This window comes from Scyliorhinus torazame, chromosome 11 (assembly GCF_047496885.1).
Source record: "Scyliorhinus torazame isolate Kashiwa2021f chromosome 11, sScyTor2.1, whole genome shotgun sequence".
NCBI lineage: Eukaryota > Metazoa > Chordata > Chondrichthyes > Carcharhiniformes > Scyliorhinidae > Scyliorhinus > Scyliorhinus torazame.
The window spans coordinates 143,935,600-143,957,646 of NC_092717.1; the positions used below are offsets into that span (position 1 = coordinate 143,935,600).

The following is a 22,047-nucleotide window of genomic DNA, read 5'->3' on the forward strand; positions in this document are numbered from 1 at the left end:
TGTTGTATCTGTTCTTCCGGCGCCCACCAGGTCTGTCTCGTGCCCAGCTCCCGGGCTTCCCAGCCGCTTCTCAGAGGCGCCGGGCTGCTTGTCTCCGATCGGCGGGCTGTCGGTGGGTGGAGCTCACGCGCGCGCGTTCTCCAGGTGTCGGTTGATGGTCGGGAGGGAGCACGCGGTCGAGCACGAGCGCGCGCTGAGCCCAGTCGGAGTTGGTGACCGGTGTGAGGCCGGTGAATCGTTTAACCGACGTTTTAAAAAGTAGAGAGCTTGGCGATTTACATCAGAATTAGGGAGCAAGAGAGGAATTCACGTCCCACGTGGACTGGGGGGCGGTGGGCTGTTCAGTGTGCTGTCCTTTGAGACTGTCCGGCGAAGAAATGAGACGTGGCGCTGTGTTGGCCGTGGCTCAATGTCGAGGGGAATTGGCCCCATTGAAATCTCCAGTCCAGTCTGAAGACGTTTCTTTGAGGCTTGGTCTGCCCTATGGCTTTTGATTAGGTCTCATCCTTTCCTGTCTGAAGAGGAATTCAAGACTTAACTTTTTGAAGCTTGACCTATGCTACGAGCAAGTGAGGAAAGGCTTATGAAGAACTAACTGCTGAGACTGTGTGCATTAAAACATTCATTGCTCATGGGCAAGCCATATCCATTGGGAACTGACGGCTGTTCAGTGAAGCTTGTCTTGCTCACTGATCAGCTGAGGGCTGTGCATTGAGGTAACCCTGTTTATGCAAGAGAACTCTGAACATATCCATTTGGTCCTCATCCCATCTATTTCCACCCATATTGCCTGATGAGAAAACCCATTTTGCTGAGGAAATTAAGGCTTGTTTTTGGAAGCCTATGCACAGTGAGGCTGTTCCATCCAAATAGAAATTGAGGACTCTATTCAAGTTAGGCTCATCTGACAAGAAGTTAATCAAAAGGAATTACCGCTTCAAGCTGAAATTCTGAATAAATATATGAATTTCATTGGAAGGATGTTTACTCTGTGACTGTCAGCTTTAAAAATGGAAGACGTGAACCTGTCTGGAGAAACTCTTTCAAAAGTCATTATGGTGGGAGACTCCAATGTAGGTAAAACTGCCATCTTAAAGAGATTAACCGAGGACCGTTTCCATGCTTCATTCTTACCCACAATAGGCAAGTATTGTCTGAAAGAACTGATTTCCTTAAGTTCCTCCAAAGCTCCAACTCCAAAAGTCACCCAAGACAGTGAAATTAAATTAGTTGTGGAAAAGAGGACAATGTCATTTTTTTCTTTTCCAAAACCTTGTAGCATTGCCAGGTTAGGGCCAAGATTACTGACGGCTGGTCTCACTATATTTTGCAAGGTTTGTCCATTAATTTTAAGGGACTCTGTGCAGATGCAAAAAGAGCAGTGCTGCTGCACATTCAATAAATGGGGCAGAATTTTTTTGGTGTGCCAGATATATAATTTGTATTAAAATATTTGGTCCTTGTACACTTCAGATTTTTGAACAAACCAATGTCAAACAATACCTTTTGATACTTTCTTGGGAGGTTCTGCTTTAAGAATTGTGGTAAAGAAGGCTGTCTGTCATGTTCTATAGACTGGCCGATGTGAATGATGAGCAATAGAACATCTAGTTTAAATAATTTATGATGAAACAACTGCGTGATAAAGATAACTAGAATAAATAAAAAATAAACTACTAACACTAACTAAATATTATAGAGCTACTTCAAAATGCGTCTATCCTCCAACACGACTTACTCCCAACTCCCCAGACATAGGGTCACATGGTCGGAGGTTGTGTATAACATTATGTACAGAATTGTTTAATGCATATCATCACATCCCCTTTCCTTTGGAAAATGAAATTATTTACATGCATTAGATTATTTTTACAACTCATCATGATATGCATAACTATTTACATCTATAAAGTATTTACGGTCTGTCACAAGTTCAGTCTTTTAGGTTTGCGCCTTAGCCTTGTTGATCTTGTAAGTGGCTGCTGAACCTGAAAAGTTACTTCATCTTCTTTAGTTTTTGTTGATGCTGTTTCTCTTGTATCGAGGTGTCTGTGTCGTGTTGTAGTTGTTCCGTATGCTGCGTCTGCTGCACTGTATGTTCTTCAGCTATTTTCAGACTGTTGAATGCTTCTTCTAGTGGTTGCATTAGAAATGGTTGATGGACTTTGGGCAGAACTCTTCTATTCCTTTTCTAGATAACACCTTCATCTGTAATGATGAGTTGTGATTTTGGACCTGCTTGAAACAGTGCCTTTGCCTGCTTATACTATCCATTTCCTTTGGAATCTGTGATGTTCTTAGTTGAGTTTCCCAGGATGGATTAAAGTTGTAGTATAGCCAAAGAACATCAAGCTATGTTATCAAACAAAGCTAGTTTATTTACACACCAACAAATTATGATTTGAACATGTTACAGGGTATTAACTAATAAATGAGACTATACTATATCTATGCTACAGAACTCTACACTACTGACCTATCTTAACTCTCACCTACTCCAAGTTTCTCCTTACTCCTTACACCTTCTCCCAGAAGTCTGAGAGGCATCCCCTTTTATACGTCTGCTCCCAGCTTCATCTGGTGGTAAAATATAGTATCACTTTAACTCTTAATGTGCCAGACATTACACATAATGACAACCCCCCTTTCTTTGAAAATGGTTGGAAACAGTTTTCAAACATGCATACATCAATTATGCGAAATTTACTTCCTGGCGTTAGCACCATCATACGTGAACTTGGTATGGTCTTTACATACATCTGTCTGTGCTATCACGAATGGTGGATGTTCTTTACACAATGTCCTGCAGTCCCTTGCTCGGTTGCTATCTGGATTGCTTTCCATACCGCATGGTTTGTCAAGTGTGACTACAAGTCCCAGCACTTTGTTGTCATTGAATTGCCATGCGTTGGTTAGCTGTTCTTTGGTTTCAAAGTCGCAGCTTTCTGTAAGTTCTGTTGTTCTGTCGTTACTCTTTGTGTTCTCAAGATCAGTTCCTTTGGCTTATCTGATTCATTTTTGAACTTTTTACTATCAGTTCCCTTTGAATTATCTGATGGACCTTTGAGTGCTTTAATATCAGTTCCCTTTGGATTATCTGATGAATCTTTGAGCTCTTTGTGCTTCTCATCTGCAGTCAACTTCTCCAAGATGTCTTCAGTTTCTTATTGGCTGTTAACAATTGATGAACTTTTAACTGATTTGTTCACTGTTGCACTCTCATTGTCAGGTTCTGCACATTCCAGCTGAGAACTGTCAGTCTCGTCATTGCCCTGTGCAGCTTGTACGCCACTTGTGGTCACTTTGTCATTAGTTGCAAATAAAGTGATACGGAGATGTCGGTGTTGGACTGAGGTGAGCATAGTAACAAGTCTTACAACACCAGGTTAAAGTCCAACAGGAGCAACTGGAAAGAGGGATAATCACAGGTTAAAGAGGTGTGAATTGTCTCAAGCCAGGACAGTTGGTAGGATTTCGCAAACCCAGGCCAGATGGTGGGGGGTGAATGTAATGCAACATGAATCCAAGGTCCCGGTTGAGACCATAATCATGTGTGCGGAACTGGGCTATAAGTTTCTGCTCGGCGATTCTGCGTTGCCGAGCGACCTGAAGGCCGCCTTGGAGAATGCTTACCCGAAGATCAGAGGCTAAATGCCCTTGACTGCTGAAGTGTTCCCCGACTGGAAGGGAACATTCCTGCCTGGCGATTGTCATGCGATGTCCGTTCATCCGTTGTTGCAGCGTCTGCATGGTCTCGCCAATGTACCACGCTTCGGGACATCCTTTCCTGCAGCGTATGAGGTAGACAACGTTGGCCGGGTCGCATGAGTATGTACCACGTACGTGGTGGGTGGCGTTCTCACGTGTAATGGTGGTACCCATGTCGATGATCTGGCACGTCTTGCAGAGATTGCTGTGGCAGGGTTGTGTGGTGTCGTGGGAGCTGTTCTGAAGGCTGGAAACAATGGTTTGTTTGAGGTTGTGTGGTTGTTTGAAGGCAAGTAGTGGGGGTGTTGGGGATGGCCTTGGCAAAATGTACGTCTTCATCGATGACCTGTTGAAGGCTGCGAAGAAGATGTCGTAGTTTCTCCGCTCCGGGGAAGTACTGGACGACGAAGGATACTCTGTCAGTTGTGTCCCCTGTTTGTCTTCTGAAGTGGTCGGTGCGGTTCTTTGCTGTGGCGCGTTGGAACTGTCGATCAATGAGCCGAGCGCCATATCCCGTTCGTATGAGGGCATCTTTCAGCGTCTGTAAATATCTGTTCCGCTCCTCCTCATCTGAGCAGACCCTGTGTATACAGAGGGCTCGTCCATAGGGGATGGCTTCTTTAATGTGTTTAGGGTGAAAGCTGGAGAAGTGGAGCATCGTGAGGTTATCCGTGGGCTTGCGATAAAGCAAAGTGCTGAGGTGACCGTCCTTGATGGAGATGAGTGTGTCCAAGAATGCAACCGATTCTGGAGAGTAGCCCATGGCGAGTCCGATGGTGGGATGGAACTTATTGATGTCATCGTGTAGTCGTTTCAGTGATTGTTCACCGTGGGTCCAAAGAAAAAGAATGTCATCGATGTATCTGGTGTATAATGTCGGTTGATGCTCCTGTGCGGTGGGGAGGTCTTGTACAAACTTGTGCATGAAGATGTTGGCGTATTGAGGTGCGAATCTAGTCCCCATGGCTGTTCCGTGTGTCTGGGTGAAGAACTTGTTGTCGAAGGCGAAGACGTTGTGATCCAGAATGAAGCGGATGAGTTGCAGAATTGCGTCTGGAGATTGGCAGTTGTCGGTGTTGAGTACTGAGGCAGTTGCAGCAATGCCGTCATCATGGGGGATGCTGGTGTGGAGTGCCAAGACGTCCATTGTGACAAGGAATGTTCCTGGTTCAACTGGTCCAAGGGTGCTGAGTTTCTGTAAGAAGTCCGTCGTGTCGCGACAGAAACTGGGCGTACCTTGTACGATGGGTTTCAAGATGCCCTCGATGTAGCCAGAGAGGTTCTCACACATGGTCCCATTGCCTGATACAATAGGATGGCCTGGTGTGTTGGCCTTGTGTATTTTCGGGAGGCAGTAGAGACCTCCAAAGTGGGGTGTACGTGGGATGAGAGCACGTAGGGTGCTCTGAAGGTCTGGATCCAAGGATTTGATCAGTCTGTTGAGTTGGTGGGTGTGTTCCTTGGTCAGATCTGTGGGTAACTGTCTGTAGTGTTCCTGGTTGTTGAGTTGTCGGTACACTTCTTTGCTGTTCTGTCCAGTATGACAGTGGCCCCTCCTTTGTCTGCTGGTTTGATGACGATGTTGCCGTTGGTCTTGAGAGCGCGATGGTGTTGTGTTGTGCTTGGGTGACGTTCGGGACTGTCTTGTGAATGCGACTGATGAATCTGGCATTGACACGACTCCTGATGACTTGAGCATATATGTCAAGTCTAGGGCAGCGGCCTTCCGGTGGGGTCCAAATCAACTCTTTCCTCTTTGGTTGCTGCACCGCAGATCTCTCGGTTTATTGTTCCGGTTCATTGGGTGTCTCACTGGTTTCGCTATCGGCCTCTTGGGGTCTGTGGAAGAACTCCCGGAGCCTCATTTGCCTGATGAATTCCTCCATGTCTGCCACGAGACTGATGGGGTCCATTTTGGTGGTGGTGCTGAAATTGAGCCCTCTGCTGAGAACTTCGATTTCGTCTGGTTGAAGGGTGTAGTCTGAAAAGTTGACAATAGATTTCCCTGTATTGTTTTCTGTGGTACTGGGGGGAAGCTTGGTTGATGCTGGTGGTGGTGCCGAGTTTCTCAAACTCTCTGTTCTTGGTGTGCATATAAGTGGCTTAGTATCGTTGTCTCATCTGTTTGGCGGTGTTCCGCAGCTGGTCTGCTGCGTCCTGAGTGCAAGTTGAGAATATGGGCCATATCTTGGTTTCCAGGTTTCGGCGTCTGCTGTAGAGCTGGTGTACGAGGTGGTTGAGGAGTGTGAGAGAGGTGCGACGGCAGAGTCTCTCAGCTGTGTTGTAGGTCGACTTGAGTGAGTTTGTGATCTGTAGCCCTTTCGGGATCTTGTCTGCTTTCTTGCATCTTTGCAGAAACTTAATGTCAGTGTCTATATGCGCGATCTTCTTGGAGATCCTCTCCACTTTGAGCCAGCAGTTTGCGGTGTCGATGGTAGCCATGATGTGGAGATGCTGGCGTTGGACTGGGGTGAACACAGTAAGAAGTCTTACAACACCAGGTTAAAAGTCCAACAGGTTTGTTTTGAATCACTAGCTTTCGGTGCACTGCTCCTTCCTCAGGTGAATGAAAAGGTGGGTTCCAGAAACATATATATATAGTCAAAGTCAAAGATGCAATACGATACTTTGAATGCGAGTTTTTGCAGGTAATTAAGTCTACAGGTCCACGACACCACACAACCCCGCCATGGCAATCTCTGCAAGACGTGCCAGATCATCGACATGGGTACCACCATTACATGTGAGAACACCACCTACCAGGTACGTGGTCTATACTCATGCAACTCGGCCAACGTTGTCCACCTCATACACTTTGGACAGGAGCTACGCGGGGGTGCAGAACCAGCACTTTTAGACAAAAGGAGGGAGCTACAGGCTAGTTTTAATCGATTATCCACTGGGGAAGGTGGTGCGCCAATTAAGGCGGGCAAGGGGAGCGGTTTATGAGCATGAGATGAAGGCAGGGTGTATGTTGGCAGGCCAATTCGGAGGGAGGCGATGAAGAGGGAAATTGTTCATGTGCGGATTAGGACAGGGAAATTAGTGGTGGCCCCAGACCAGATTAACAGGGTGTTTGAGGAGCTCTATGAAAATTTGTATAGGTTGGAGCCCCCGGAGGAGGATCAGGGGATGCGGAGTTCCTATACGGTCTGGAGTACCCGAGGTTGGGGGAGGAAGATAGCGCCACATTGGAGAGGTTGGCAGGGGAACAGGAGTTAAAGGAGGTAATTGGGAAGATGCAGTCGGGGAAGGTGGCAGGACCAAATGAGATCCCAGTGGAGTATAAGAAATTTAAGGACAAGTTGGCACCGCTGATGATGGGGATGGTTGAGGAAGCGATAGGGAAGGGGGTGCTACCACAAACATTGGGGTAGGCCTCAATCTCCTTGTTGCTGAAGAAAGATAAGGACTCAACGGAATGTGGGTTGTACAAGCCTATATAGTTACTGAATGTGGATGCCAAGATATTCCGAAGGTACTGGCGGCTAGGTTGGAAGGGTGCCTCCCGAAGGTGATATGGGTGGACCAGACAGGTTTCATGGAAGGGAGACATGCAAAGCGGCGATGAAGGCCCCCTCAGCTGGCCACTGGAATGGAATTCTCAGACGGGGTTGGGAGGGGGGAGGCGTGGGGGTGGGGGGGGGGGGGGGGGGTGGGGTTGGTGTAATAACTCTCACGAGGCCCATGGAGGTACCCTAATCGATCTCCTCGTTGGAGTCATGGAATATGAGCTTCACTGTTCGTGGGTGGAGGCCCGCCCAGTTGGGGCTCGTAATTAGATTGTATAAAAGCTGGTAAGGGCAGGGACTGTCATCCACATAGCCCTGATTGGGACTTATGGTGGGTGTGTATGCCATGGTAGCAGCTGTCCTTTGACCTTGTATAAATCACCGTTTACTTAACTACCCGGCATCCAGGGTCTTCATAAATACATTGAAAACAACATTGTTGGCGGAGTGGATTGGATCGGGAAAATGCCAGCACAAGCTGTGTTTTGGAACTCCTGTAGGATTTCCCACACCTGTTGCTGATCCTCACCCCGAAAACAGGAGAAGAAAATCCACCCAGTGTTTTTTTACCATTTGGTACAGTAAAGGTTTTTGCTCTTTAAAACATTTTGGATTTTACGAGGATCCATAGGACCATAAGACATTCAGCCCATTGAGTCTCATTCAATGAGATCATGATGATCTAATATGATAATCCTCGACTCTACTTTACCCCCTTATCCCCATAACCCTTCATTCCCTTACTGATTAAAAATCTGTGTATCTCAGCTCCCTGAGAATCTTGTATGTCTCAATAAGACTGTCTCTCATTGTTCTAAACTCCAATGAGTACAGGCCCGTCCTACTCAACCTCTTCTCATTAGAAAATCCGTCCATACTCAGGATCTTCCGAGTGAACCTTCTCTGGACTGCCTCCATCCAATGCCAGTATATCTTTCCTTAGATAAGGGGACCAAACCAGTTCACAGTATTCCAGGTGTGATATAACCAGTGCCTTATCTAGTTTTAGCAAGACTTCCCTATTTTTATACTCCATTCCCTTTGAAAGAAAGGCCAACATTCCATTTGCCTTCCCTGTTACTTGCTGAACTTGAATGCTAGCTTTTTGCGATTTATGCACGAGGACTCCCAAATCTGTCTCTCTGATGCAGTTTTTCTCTATTTAAATAATATTCAGCTCCTTCATTCTTCCACCAAAGTGCATAACTTCACAATTTCCTACATTATATTCCATCTGCCAAGGTTTTGCCCATTCACTTAACCTATCACTATCCCTCTGTTGACTCTTTGTTTCATCCTCACCACTTGTCTCCCAAACTATTTTTGTGCCATCTGCAAAATTGGCAACAGTGCATTAACTTCCCTAAGTCATTAATGTATATTGTAAATAATTGTGGCCCCAGCTCTTATCCCTCTGGCTCTCCACTAGTTACAGGTTGCATCCTGAAAATTATCCTCTTATCCCAACTCTCACTCTTTTATCAGTTAGCTAATCCTTTATCTATGGGCTCTTATTAAGTAGGCTTTGAATGGTACCTTATTAAATGCTTTTTGGAAATCCAAGTATATTACATTTACTGGTTCCCCTTCATCTATCCTGTTTGTTACCACCTCAAAGAGTGCTAATAAATTTGTCAACCGTGATTTCCCCTTCATGAAGTCATGCTGACTCTGTTTGAATATTATGTATTTCTAAATGGCCTGCTTTTACATCCTTTATAATGGACTGTAATGTTTTCCCAATGACCAATGTGAAGTTAACTGGACTATAGTTAGTTACCTGTTTTCTCTCTCTACATTTTTGAATAAGGGTGTTCCATTAACAGTGTTCCAATTTTCTGGGACTTTTCCAGAATTCAAGCATTCTTGGAAGATTACTACCAGTGTATCCACTATCTCTGTAACTACTTCCTTTATTATCTTAAGATGGGCAGCAAGGTAGCACAATGGTTAGCACAGTTGCTTCACAGCTCCAGGGTCCCAGGTTCTTGGGTCACTATCTGTGCGGAGCCTGCATGTACTTCCCGTGTCTGCATGGGTTTCCTCCGGGTGCTTCGATTTCCTCCCACAGTCCAAAGATGTGCAGGGTAGGTGGATTGGCCATGATACAATTGTCCTTCGGGTCCAAAAAAGGTTAGGTGGGGTTCTGGGTTACGGGGATGCGGTGGAGGCGTGGGCTTGAGTGGAGTGCTCTTTCCAAGGGCTGGTGCAGATTCGATGGGCTGAGTGGCCTCCTTCTGCACTGTAAATTCTATGCTTTCTATGATACAACCCATCAGGTCCAGGAGACTAATATGCCTTTCGCCCCATTTGTTTCCCTAGTACTTTTTTTCTAGTGATAGTGTATTTATTTGCTTCTTGATTATTTAGTATTTTTTGGAATGTCTTCCACCATGAAGACTGATGCAAAGTATTTATTTGACTGCTCTGCCATTTCCTGGTTCCCAATTATTATTCCTCAGTCTCATTCTCTAAGGGCCCTATTTCACTTTGGCCTCTTTCTTCCTTTTTCTATATTTAAAGAAGTTCTTACTATTTGTTATTATATTACTTGCTAATTTACCCTCATAGTTTATCGTCTCCCTTTTTATTTTTGTTGGTCATCTTTGTTGGGTTTTAAAACTTTCCTAATCCTCTGGCCTACCACTAGTCTTTGCTACATTGTATGATTTTTCTTTTTGTTTAATACTATCCTTAACTTCCATGGTTGATTTATCCTTTTCCCAGCATCCTTCTTCCTCACTGGGATATATCTTTGTTGTGAGACATGAACTATTTTCGTAAAGATCTGCCATTGTCGATTAACCATATTTTCTGCTGAACGTCTTTGCCACTCCACTCCAGCCAACTCTGCCCTCATTCTTTTGTAATTACTCTTCTTTAAGTTTAGCAAAATTGTTTCTAACCCAAGTTTCTCGCTCGCAAAATAAATGCTAAATTCTATCATGTTATGGTCACTGTTTCCAAGAGGATCTTTTATGCTGAGATTGTTTATTAAACTTGCCTCACTACACATTACCAGATCTAAAATAGCCCGATCCATGGTTGAATCTGCAAAATATTGTTTGAGGAAACTGTCCCAAATATACTCTATGAATTCTTCCTCATGTCTCCCTCTGCCAATTTGATTTTCCTAATCATAGAAACATGGAAAAGGGCGGCACGTGGCACGGTGGTTAGCACTGCAGCCTACGGCGCTGAGGACTGTTGCTAACTTTGCCTTAGTTTGATTGCTCTGTTTTATCACCTTTGCTCTTGAGTCGCCAGGTATCTTTATGATACCGCCACGTGGTTCAAGTCAGAGTAATGATCAATAATCCAATACACCGCTTAGTAAGATTTAAATCAAAGCACATTTATTATACACAGTAATCACTACTCATGTACAAATTCTACGTCGAAGCTACTTCTACAGCTAACAGGCCAATACTTAACTTGGAACTGGCCCACCAGGTCAGGGAAACAAATGGCCTTTCGTTCGGGTTCTGAGCCTGCAGGATTCGAGGTTGGTACAGATTGGTAGCTAGGAGCACCTATCTTGTAGCGAGCGTTGAAGTAAGACTTACAGTTTTGAGCGGCTGTTGAAGAGTGAAGAGCGAGTGAAGAGAGCTGCAAGCGGTGGAAGAGAGAGCGCCTTGAACTTGGGGCTCAATTCTTATAGTCCCCAGGGGCTTCCCGCCTTTCGGGGTGGACCCTGTACCTGGTTCCAAGTGATTGGACTTTGTCCCAATCACTTGGTTCGATTTTCTCCAATGCTGGAGCGGTTCCCTGATCGATGGGCTGTCTTGAGGTGGTCGTTCACCTCCTTTTGTGTAGGCTTCTGCTGGCGCCGAAGAGTCTGGTTTTGCTTTATATGTCTAAATGTTGCTTATTGTTCCCGGGGATTGCTCATTAGTATGCAGATGGCTGGTGTTTTGTTATGCTGATGGTTGCTGGTATCGATCTTGTCTGGCCTTTCCAGAGGTAAATACACAGCCAACCTGCAGCTGCTCATTTTTGTCCTGTTGGCTGACTTTCCCATCAGCCTTTGCCGTTCTCCCATTTTGAATCGGGAGTTGGCCATTTTAAGTGGCTACAGGACCCGGGTTCGAATCCCGGCCCTGGGTCACTGTCCGTGTGGAGTTTGCACATTCTCCCCGTGTCTGCGTGGGTTTCACCCCCACAACCCAAAGATGTGCAGATTAGGTGGATTGGCCACACAAAATTGCCCCTTAATTGGAAAAAAAAAATAATTCGGTACTCTAAATTTAAAAAAGAAAATAGAAATATGGAAAATAGGAGCAGGAATAGGCCATTCAGCCCTTCAAGCCTCCCCGCCATTCATTATGATCATGGGTGATCATCCAATTCAGTAGCCTGTTCCTGCCTTCCCACCCCGCCGTATCCTTGGATCCCTTTCGCCACGAGAGCTATATCCAACTCCTTTTTGAGAATATACAATGCATTGGCCTCAAATACGTTCTGTGGTGGCGAATTCCACAAGATCACCTCTCTGGGTGAAGAAATTTCACTTCATTTCAATTCTAAATGCTCCAGCCGTATCCTCAGACTGTGACTCCTGGTTCTGGATTCCCCCAGCATTGGGAACATCCTTCCTGCATCTATCCTGTCGAATCCTGTTTGAATTTTATAGGTTCCTGTAAGATCCCCCCTCGTTCTTCTGAACTCCAGTGAATACAATCCTAACTGACTTAATCTCTCCTCATACATCATTCCTGCCATCCCGGGAATCAGTCTGGTAAATTTTCTCTGCACTCGCTCTATAGCAAGAACATCATTCCTCAGATAAGGAGAGCAAATCTGCGCAAAATATTTCAGGTATGGTCTCACCAAAGTCCTGTATAATTGCAGCAAGCTATCCATGTACCTGCACTTGGATCCTCTCGCTATGAAGGCCAACATATATGTCTTCTTTTACTTCTGCTGCACTTCTGCTGCAAGTGCATGCTTACCTTCAGCGACTGGTGTACGAGGATACCCAGGTCTCATTGCATGTTCTCCTTTCTCTTATCCGCCTTCCTGTTTTTGCTACCGAAGTGGATAATGAAATGAAATTCTCTTATTGTCACAAGTAGGCTTCAAATTAAGTTACTGTGAAAAGCCCCTAGTCGCCACATTCCAGCGCCTGTTCGGGGAGGCTGATACGGGATAACCTCTCATTTATCAACATTATACTGCATCTGCTGTGCATTTGCCCACTCACTCAAATCACACTGAAGCATCTCGGCACCCTCCTCACAGCTCACTCTCCCACCCAGCTTTGTGTCATCTGCAAATTTGGCGATACTACATTTGGACATAAAGATTAAATTCACCCGTGATTAATGTACTGCCTTTTTTACATGCCCTCATTATCTCCTGATCTATTCTCTGTCCTCCAGTACAGTTACTGTTAGGGGGCCTACAGACTACTCCCACCAGTGTCTTCTTCCCCTTATTATTTTTTCCTCTACCCAAATAGATTCTATATTGTTAAGAACCCTGCTGATGTTACCTGCGAGAGTGTCTCAAAACCCTAAAGGATAACTTGAAACACTGGTTCTTAATGGTGTATTTTTGTTTGACATAATGTGAGAAAACAGTGTACAACCCAGTGGGGATCCAGTCCAGTTGTTGTGAAAACATTAATAAAGAATATTAAAGTAAAAGAAAAGCAAAAAGACACAACAAAAGACTAACATACACTATGACATTTAACTGCATGAATAACTAAATACACCTTGCTATCTGAAGTTACCTCTTGTTTCCAAAATATACCCACGTTCCCTGAACTCACTGAGAAATCCCGTTTCCCAAGCAATATCCAATTTTAGTAACTCTGCAGGTCAAATCCAGTTAATAGTTACAATAGAATACCACTTGGGTGACCAAGCTTGGGAAACCATCTCTTCCTGGTTCTGCGAAGGCACAAAACTGCGTCTTTTAGAGAATATCTGTAATCTGCTGTGGCTCTAAATGTTACATGGACCAGGCATCCGTGGCTTGGATCACAGATGAAACTGGCCTGACTGACTGTTAGATGGCGAACTAGCCAGCATCCCCAATGAAGGTGCTAACAGTTATATTTATCAGTCTCTTTGATATTCCCCTCTGTGGATTCTGCTGTCTACCTCTCTCAAATCCCTTGCCTTTAGATGTTAACATTTGTATAGCCCCACTGATCTCTGGTAACAATGTTTCTGATATGGTCATTTGCACCTCAATATTTCTGGACTACTGCTAATCTTGTTACTGGACAAATCACATATCATTATTCCTCTAGATGTCTGCTAGCCTTGTTACTTGTCTGTTATTTTATTCTCATCTCAAGTTCACTGTTAATCTCGTTAACTTCCCACATTCCGAACAACATCTTCTGATCCAAGGTCATTTCTTGCTATAGTACTTATTCCATCTCATACCGACAAACTATCCCACCACCCTTTTCTTCCTGCCTGTCCTTACGAAAAGGCACATACTTAGTTCCTGGTGTTGATCTCCTTGTAACCACGTCTCTGTAATGGGATCATTCCCATTAACATCAATTTGTGCTGTTAATTCATTCATTTTGTTCCAAATACTGTGTGCATTTAAGGAAAGAGCCATTAATTTTACCTTATTAGCATTTGTTCTCCCTTTGACCCTATTTGCTGCAGTTTTTCACTCGGTTCCTTCCTGTCCCACTCTGGGTATCATTACGTAAATAGCTGCCTTGCAATACTACCATATCCTTTTGCTTTGAAAGCCTATGCACCCCCTGTCAAGAACCCCCCCCCCCCCCCATTCCATTTAGTTTAAAGCCCTCTTTACTTCCCTAGTACTTTAGTTTGCAAGAACACTGGCCCCAGCACGGTTCATATGCAAACCCTCCAAACAGTGCTGATGCCAGTGCCTCACGAACCGAACCCCACTTATCCAACATCAATCTTTAAGCTACATATTTATTCCTCTAATTTTATGTATCCTTTTCTAATTTGCATACAGTTCAGGTAATAATCCAAAGATTATAACCTTGGATATTCTGTTGTTTCATTTTGTGCCTAGTTCCTCTAACCTTCTGCAGAATCTCTTTCCTCATTCAACATATGTCATTGGTACCTACTGAACTACGACAACAGGATCTTCCTCCTCCCATTGCAATTTCCTCTTCAACCTGGAGCAAAGGCCCTGAACACTGGCACTTGATAGGCAAGACAGCCGTATGGACTCTCGCTCCTGATAGGACAGAGAGTGTCTGAATTTATATGTTCTAAACAAAGGGGCTAGCTGAGCCCAGGTACAGCAGAGACCAGTTCAAAGTAGTTTCCTTAATTAACTTTCAGCTGCTGCTAGTAGATAGCTTCCATCTCCCTACTTCGGCACCTGGATGAGACAAGAAGTTAAACAGTACTTGCAGTTAAATGTTGAACACAAATACAAATAATATTTGATTTTTAGTAAGGTATTTAAAATGTCCTTATTCTCATCAAACTTCCACACTCTGTCCGAAGCCGCACTTCGTCAGAACACACTATTCATGCCCCAGAGGAAATCCCATCTTGACCAGTTTGCTGTAAGTTTTTTGAAGCAGTTATGAAACAAGTGACTTTCCAGAACAAAGTTCAATTCCAAATTCTAAAAATGCACATGTGCAAGAGGGCGTTTTGGGCATCTGATGTACCGTCAATTACCACGGGATGAGAATGGTGAAACAATCGAGGCTTTATTGCACAAGCTGTTGTGCCTCCTGCTTCTGGACCCCGAATGGGAGCAGTGCAGGAGAGCATACACTTTTATACGTCATCTGCTGGGAGGAGCCAGCAGGCTGGGATTTACTGCGGTACCTGTAATACAGTGGCAGCACCGTAATACATGCAATGTGTTACCAGTGGTGTTTACCACATTCACCCCCTGTTTAAACAAAGTCCAGCGGGGGTGAAGAAAACATTACAGATTGAGTCTGTCGGGAGCTCTGACCCTCTGCTGCGATCGTCTCAGTCCTGGTGGTGTGGGCGCCAATGTGGTCACCTGCGACTCCGGGAACGTGTTGTCCTCTCCTTTGTCACCCCTTAGTGGAACCAGTGGGGGGACGGATCCTGCTGGGGTGGGGGCTGTGATGAGGTTTGCTGGTGGGAGGGTGGGTGGCGCAGGGGTGAACGAGGCAACCTGCGGGGGGGGAGAGCGGTATCAGGTCGGGGGTTGTGGGTGGGGACCCAGCAGGTGCCAGGTCCCGGAGGGAGACTGTGTCCTGTTGCCCGTCGGGGTGTGCTCGTAGGCGTACTCTGGGTTTATATGGAGGAGGTGGACTTTTTCAACCAAGGGATCCGATTTATGTCTCTGCACATGCTTCCGGAGGACGGGTCCAGGAACTGTCAGCCATGTTGGGAGCGAGACCCCGGAGTGGACTTCCTAGGGAAGGCAAACACACGTTCGTGAGGGGTCTCATTAGTAGCGGTGCACAGGAGTGACCGGATGGAGTGGAGCGCGTCGGGGAGGACCCCCTGCCAGCGGGAGACCGGGCGATTTCTAGACCGAAGGGCCAGCAGGACGGCCTTCCAGACCGTCCTGTTTCCCTCTCCACCTGCCCGTTTCCCCGGGGGTTGTAGCTGGTCATCATGCTCAAGGCGATGCCCTTGCTGAGCAGGAACTGAACTGACAGAAAGCTCATCACTCATGAAGGAGGATCCCCGATTGCTGTGGATATAGGTGGGGAAACCGAACAGGGTGAAGATGCTGTGCAGGGCCTTGATGACCGTGGCAGAAGTCATGTCGGGGCATGGGATGGCGAAAGGAAACCTGGAGTCCTCATCAATTATGTTGAGGAAGTACACGTTGCGGTCGGTGGAGGGGAGGGGCCTTTTGAAGTCCATGCTGAGGCACTCAAAGGGGCGGGAGGCCTTCACCAGGTGCGCTCTATCTGGCCGGTAGAAGTGCGGCTTGCACTCTGCGCAGACTTGGCAGTCTCTAGTTTCGGCTCTGACCTCCTCAATGGAGTGGGGCAGGTTGCAGGCCTTGACAAAATGGAGGAACCGGGTGACCCCCGGGTGGCAGAGGTCATTGTGGAGAGCCCGAAGTCGGTCCACTTGTGCGCTGACACATGTACTGCGGGACAGGGCATCTGGGGGCTCATTGAGCTTCCGCGGGCGATACAAGATCTCAGTGGAAAGCTCGATCCTCCACCTCAAGATCTTGTCGTTTTTAATCTTGCCCCGCTGCGTATTGTGAAACATGAAGGCAACCAACTGTTGGTCAGTGAGGAGAGTGAATCTCCTGCCGGCCAGGTAATGCCGCCAATGTCGCACAGCTCCCACAATGGCTTCAGCCTCCTTTTCGACAGAGGAGTGCCAAATTTCGGAGGGATGGAGGGTACGGGAAAAGAACGCCACGGGTCTGACCGCCTGGTTGAGGGTGGCCAGAGCTATATCTGATGCATCGCTCTCCACCTGAAAGTGGAGGGTTTCGTCGACTGCGTGCATCATGGCCTTGGCGATGTCCGCCTTGATGTGGTTGAAGGCCTGGCGGGCCTCAGCCGTCAGGGCAAAAACTGTGGACTTGATGAGTGGGCGGGCCTTTTCCGCATAATTAGGGACCCACTGAGTGTAATATGAGAAAAACCCCAGGCATCGTTTCAGGGCCTTCGGGCAGTGGGGGCGAGGGAGAGGGCATGCGGTCGGGGTCGGGCCCTAGGATTCCATTTTCCACTACGTAGCCAAGGATGGCTAAGCGGTTGGTGCAGAACACTCATTTCTCCTTATTGTAGGTGAGGTTAAGGAGTTTGGCGGTATGGAGGAATTTTTGGAGGTTTGCGTCGTGGTCCTGCTGGTCGTGGCCGCAGATGGTGACATTATCTAGGTATGGGAAGGTGGCCCGCAGCCCGTACTGGTCAACCATTTGGTCCATCTCTCGCTGGAAGACTGAGACCCCCTTGGTGATGCCGAAGGGAACTCTAAGGAAATGATAGAGGCGGCCATCTGCTTTGAACGCAGTGTATTGGCGATCCTCCGGGCGGATGGGGAGCTGGTGGTAGGCGGACTTCTGGTCTACTGTGGAGAAGACTCGATACTGCGCAATCTGATTGACATGTCAGATATGCATGGGAGGGGGTACTGTTGCTAATTTGTGTTCTCTTTATTTGGCTCTCAACATGGCGGTCAATATGGTCACCTTCCTTAATTCTAATTACGTTTTGCTCTCGAGTCGCCAGTTATCTTTCGATACCGCCACAACGTTCAAACCGAATACTGACCAAAGACCCGATACACCAGTTAGTTAGTTCAAAGTCAAATGCTTATTTATTTACACGCACAGTTAAATCTACTCATGCACAAATACTACAGACTAAACTATCACTACTGCTAAAGCCTATACTTCGCTTCGGGCGTCCACTCAGTCAGAGGAACAATGGCCGTTCGGTTCTGAGGCTGCTGGGGTTGATGTGAAGGGGAACAGCTAAGATTGCCTGTCTGGTAGCCTGCGTTGAACTTGGACTTACCTGTTCTGGTGCAGCTGTTGGGCAGGTCTCTCCTCTGTGAGAGCCAAGAGAACGATTCTCTCTTGGGGGATCCTTCTTATACCCAAAGGGGCTTCGCGCGCTTTTGGGCTGGCCTTGAACTTGGCCCCAATTAATTGGGCCGTTTCTCGATCGTTCCTTTCTGTTTCATCCAATAAAGGGGTGGGTGCCCTGATGGCTGGGCGTGCCCTAGGTGGTCGTTGGCCTGCTTTGTTCTGGTCTCCTCTGGCGCCGGGATGTCTGCCTTAGTATCGGTTACTCAAATGTTACTCTTTTGTCCCCGGAGATGGCCCATTAGTATGCTAATGGGTTGGCAGTTTTTGTCTTGCCTGGGAGCTGCGGCTCCAATATGCAGACAAACCCTGAACCTGCTTGTTTTCTCAGTATTGTCCATTTTCCCTGCAATCTTTGCAAAGTGTCCATTTTGTAATCTGGAAGTGGCCGTCCCAGATGGCTACAGTACGCGTCGAGCTGCGAGTACCGGTTGATGGTCTGACTGTAGTCAATGACCATCCTGTGCTTCTCCCCAGTCTTCACTACCACCACTTGAGCTTTCCAGGGGCTGTTGCTGGCCTCAATGATCCCCTCCCGCAGAAGCCGTTGGACCTCCGACCTGATGAAGGTCCTGTCCTGGGCACTGTACCGTCTGCTCCTAGTGGCGACGGGCTTACAGTCCGGGGTGAGGTTTGCAAAAAGTGAAGGTGGATCGACCTTAAGGATTGTGAGGCCGCAGACTGTGAGGGGGGGGGGCAGGGGTCCGCCGAATTTCAAAGTAAGGCTTTGAAGGTGGCATTGAAAATCAAGACCTAGTAACTGGGCCGCGCAGAGATGGGGGAGGACGCAGAGCCTGAAGTTGCTGTACTCTACACCCTAAACGGTGAGGGTCGCGACACAGTGCCCCCGGATTTGCACAGAATGGGATCCGGAGGCCAGGGAGATTTTCTGGGTGACGGGGAGTACCGGGAGGGAGCAGCGTCTTACCGTAGCAGGGTGGATGAAACTCTGTGCTCCCAGAGTCAAAGAGGCAGGTCGTCTCGTGCCCATTGATCTTTATCTTCGTCGTAGCGGTCACGAGGTTGCGGGGCTGAGACTGATCAAGGGTGATGGAGGCGAGCTGCGGAAGATGTTGTGAGGTCCCGGGCTGATCAGCGGTGACGGAGGTATTAGCGGGCAGCAAACGGCCAGAAGAGCAGGGGTCCTGAGGCATGGTCCAAAATGGCGGCGAAGATGGCGGCGCCCACGGGGCGCACATGGTGGGTGGCATCAGAGATGGCGGCGCCCACGGGCCGCACGTGGCCTGTGGTGGAGAAGATGGCGGCACCCCTGGATCGCACATGGGGGGTGTAGCAATGCCGGGCCTGGAAACAGCGGCGACCGACAGGGCCTGGCAAATGGTCGCGCTCCGCGCTGGGCAGCGCTGCCTGGGATGTTTGCTCTGTCCACAAAAATAACATTTGGGCCCTCAGGAGTTGGCTGGCAGCCGCGTGGCGCAGGCTTGCGGTGTACTCGAGTCGGCAGCTGATGAAGCCCACGATGCCCACGAGGGTGCTGCGCGGTCGGAGGTGTAGGCCTCCAGATTACGGGAGGCCCCTTCTAGGGAATTAGCAAGCTGCACAGTCCATGCAAGATCGAGCGTACCCCCTTCCAATAGTCGCTGGAGAACGTAAGTAGACTTAATGCCCGTGACATAAGCTTCTCTGATTAGTAGTTCGGTGTGTTGGACTGCCAAAACTGCCTGGCAGTCACAGTTCCTACCGAGAATCTGTTGAGCCTGCAAGAAATCGTCCAGAGTCTTCCCCGGGAGTTGCCGTCTCGTGGCCAGGAGGTGCCTGGCGTACACTTGATTCACCGACTTAATGTAGTGTCCCTTTAGTAGCATCATCGCTTCTGTGTAGGTGGGCGCATCCCGGATGAAGGGAAAAACTTGAGGGCTCACCCATGAGTAGAGGACTTGGAGCTTCTGTGGGTCCGAGAGTTCCTCAGTGACTGCTCTGAGGTAGCCTTCAAAGCAGGCTAGCCAGTGCTCGAAGGTGGACGTGGCGTTGGCTGCGTGAGGGCTCAGCTCCAGGCGATCAGGCTTGATTAAGATGTTCATCTTTTGAAATCTTGTGGAATAAATTGATGTACCGTCAATTACTACGAGATGAGAATGGTGAAACAAGCGAGGCTTTATTGCACAAGATGTTGTGCCTCCTGCAGCTGGAACAAGAATGGGAGCAGCGCAGGAGAGCATACACTGTTGTACGTCGCCTGCTGGGAGGAGCCAGCAGGCTGGGATTTACTGTGGTACCTGTAATACAGTGGCAGTACCGTAATACATGCAATGTGTTACCAGTGGTGTTTACCACAGCACCATTTATGTTTCTTAGTGAGAACAGTGTCTATGATGAGGTAGCCTTCTGCTACCTAATCTATGGTTTCCTTTAGGCGCTACCTTAGTATGAGGAGGAAGGGAGCTGACTTTTGTTGCATGTTCATACAGGCTTCCTGGGACACGATTGGCTTGCTATCTCCTTGAGCAAGGAAGTAAAATCATTTTGCAACTGCTGATGCTACATGTGATGTTGAGGTAACTTCCAGGGACTGCTTGCTTTGTGGTACCACATAGATAATTTGAGTGGAGTGGCTCGGTTGTCAGGATGTGTTCTGATAGAATACATATTATCCTATTTATGTCATAACGCTGCTGCTAGGAATTCTCTTAACATGTCTTGCCATCTGTATTAGTGCCACATTAGTGAATTTGCTGAAGCCTTTGTCAGATTCATGTCCAGATGACTTATTAAGTATGGTGAATGTGAACAGAATCAACTCAAGAACATTGGAGCTGAAATCTCATCGCACAGTGACATTATTCGTAGTTGTGAGGACCTCTTGCTGAAGTGGAGATGTTGCTATGGCTGCCCTGGAGCTGTCAAGAACTCTTGGGTAGACTACGGTTTTATGAAGCGGTGAAATATCATTGCACAGATACGCATGATGGACACACACACACAAACCCCCATCCCCGAATATTCTGTTAAGTTTTGCATGGTTCTTTGTATGCTCAGAAGATTACATAAATTAAAGGTGCCGAGAAAGTAGCGTTGTTTTGAAGGCCATTTCTGGGGTGAAAGATTTGTTCTTATGGCACCACTTAAATTGGTGCTTTGCAAACTACATCAATTTCCTGGGCACAGACAGTGTCATGGGCTGCTACCTATGACCTGTGTTTGGTTTGATCATAGGTATCATTGAAGAAACCTGTGAAGGAAACAGCTCGTGGCACAGTCAACTCCCAGGAAAATGGACATAGTATGCCTACAGTATCTTGTCGACCTATGTATTTTTTGGTCTTGAAGAATTCCCAGTTATTTATGAAAGCAGCTTCACTGTGCAAGGACTACGCTTCCAAGTAGAAAAGTACTTTGCAACCATTTTGAACCAATCTTCATTTATGTCACTACCAGGGCCACTATGTTATTTGCTTTGCCATTTGCTCCAAAGTTCTGTGTCTGGTTGTGAAAACGCTATGGTATATTTTGAGTATTTTAATTTTTAAAAAAATGTTTTTATTCTCCATTTTCACATTTTCCTTCAAAATTTACACCCCACCCACAAACAGTAAACGGTAACAAATACAAAATCAATCCCTTTGACAATACCAACGATCCCATCCTCTCACCACCACAAACAACGGCCCACCTGTCAATATATGCATCCCATAAAACAAACCCTTCCACGGTGGGAACAAAAAACAAAAGAGAAAAAGAAAAAGGAGTCCGGGACCGCCCATGGTCACTATTGACCTCTAGAGTCCCCCCCCCCCCCCCCCCCCACCACCACCCACCCCACCCCCTACACTCAACGCCATCCAACCTCTGAAAGAGTACCATATATGATACCCAAGAGTTGTATCTTGGGTACATCTTGAGTCCCCCCCCCCCCCCGCCCCTTTCTCCAACTCCTCCCGTCCACTGCCTCTTGTAAAACTCCTCCCCCCAACCTCGGTTCCTTTCCCCCCCCCAACTTTCCACCTCGGCTAGACCACTCGGACCCTGTTCTGCCAGGCTCCGATGGCCCCTCCCCCCACCTCACTCCCGTTCACTGGCCGGCTTAAACTGGCCAGCGTGGAGGCCCCCACCCGGGTCCCTTTCCCCCTTGCCCGGCCCTAGGAAAGCCCAGAAATCCCCTTTTAGCACTCAAACCCCGCATATCTACCTACACCCAAAAGAGCCCTGATTTCGAGTGAAAGTCCCATCACTTCCCTTGTCCAAATATATACAACATTGACTCCTTTAGCCCATACACCCGCACGCAGTGAAACAAAAAAAAGAAAATACAGTCAGTCATGAGGTCACATCGGCACATGGCCATTTC

General features: G+C 47.2%; 1 protein-coding gene across 1 annotated transcript in view; it reads left to right on the forward strand.

The window, feature by feature from the left end:
* Positions 1-218: 218 nt before the first annotated feature.
* The window catches only part of LOC140386016 (ras-related protein Rab-10-like), a 99,734-nt gene continuing 77,905 nt past the window's right edge, over positions 219-22,047 (forward strand). The window contains exon 1 of the mRNA XM_072468631.1: positions 219-1,143. Within this exon, the coding sequence (XP_072324732.1) occupies positions 1,011-1,143 (133 nt within the window). The 5' untranslated portion in view covers positions 219-1,010. The remainder of the gene's footprint in view (positions 1,144-22,047) is intronic.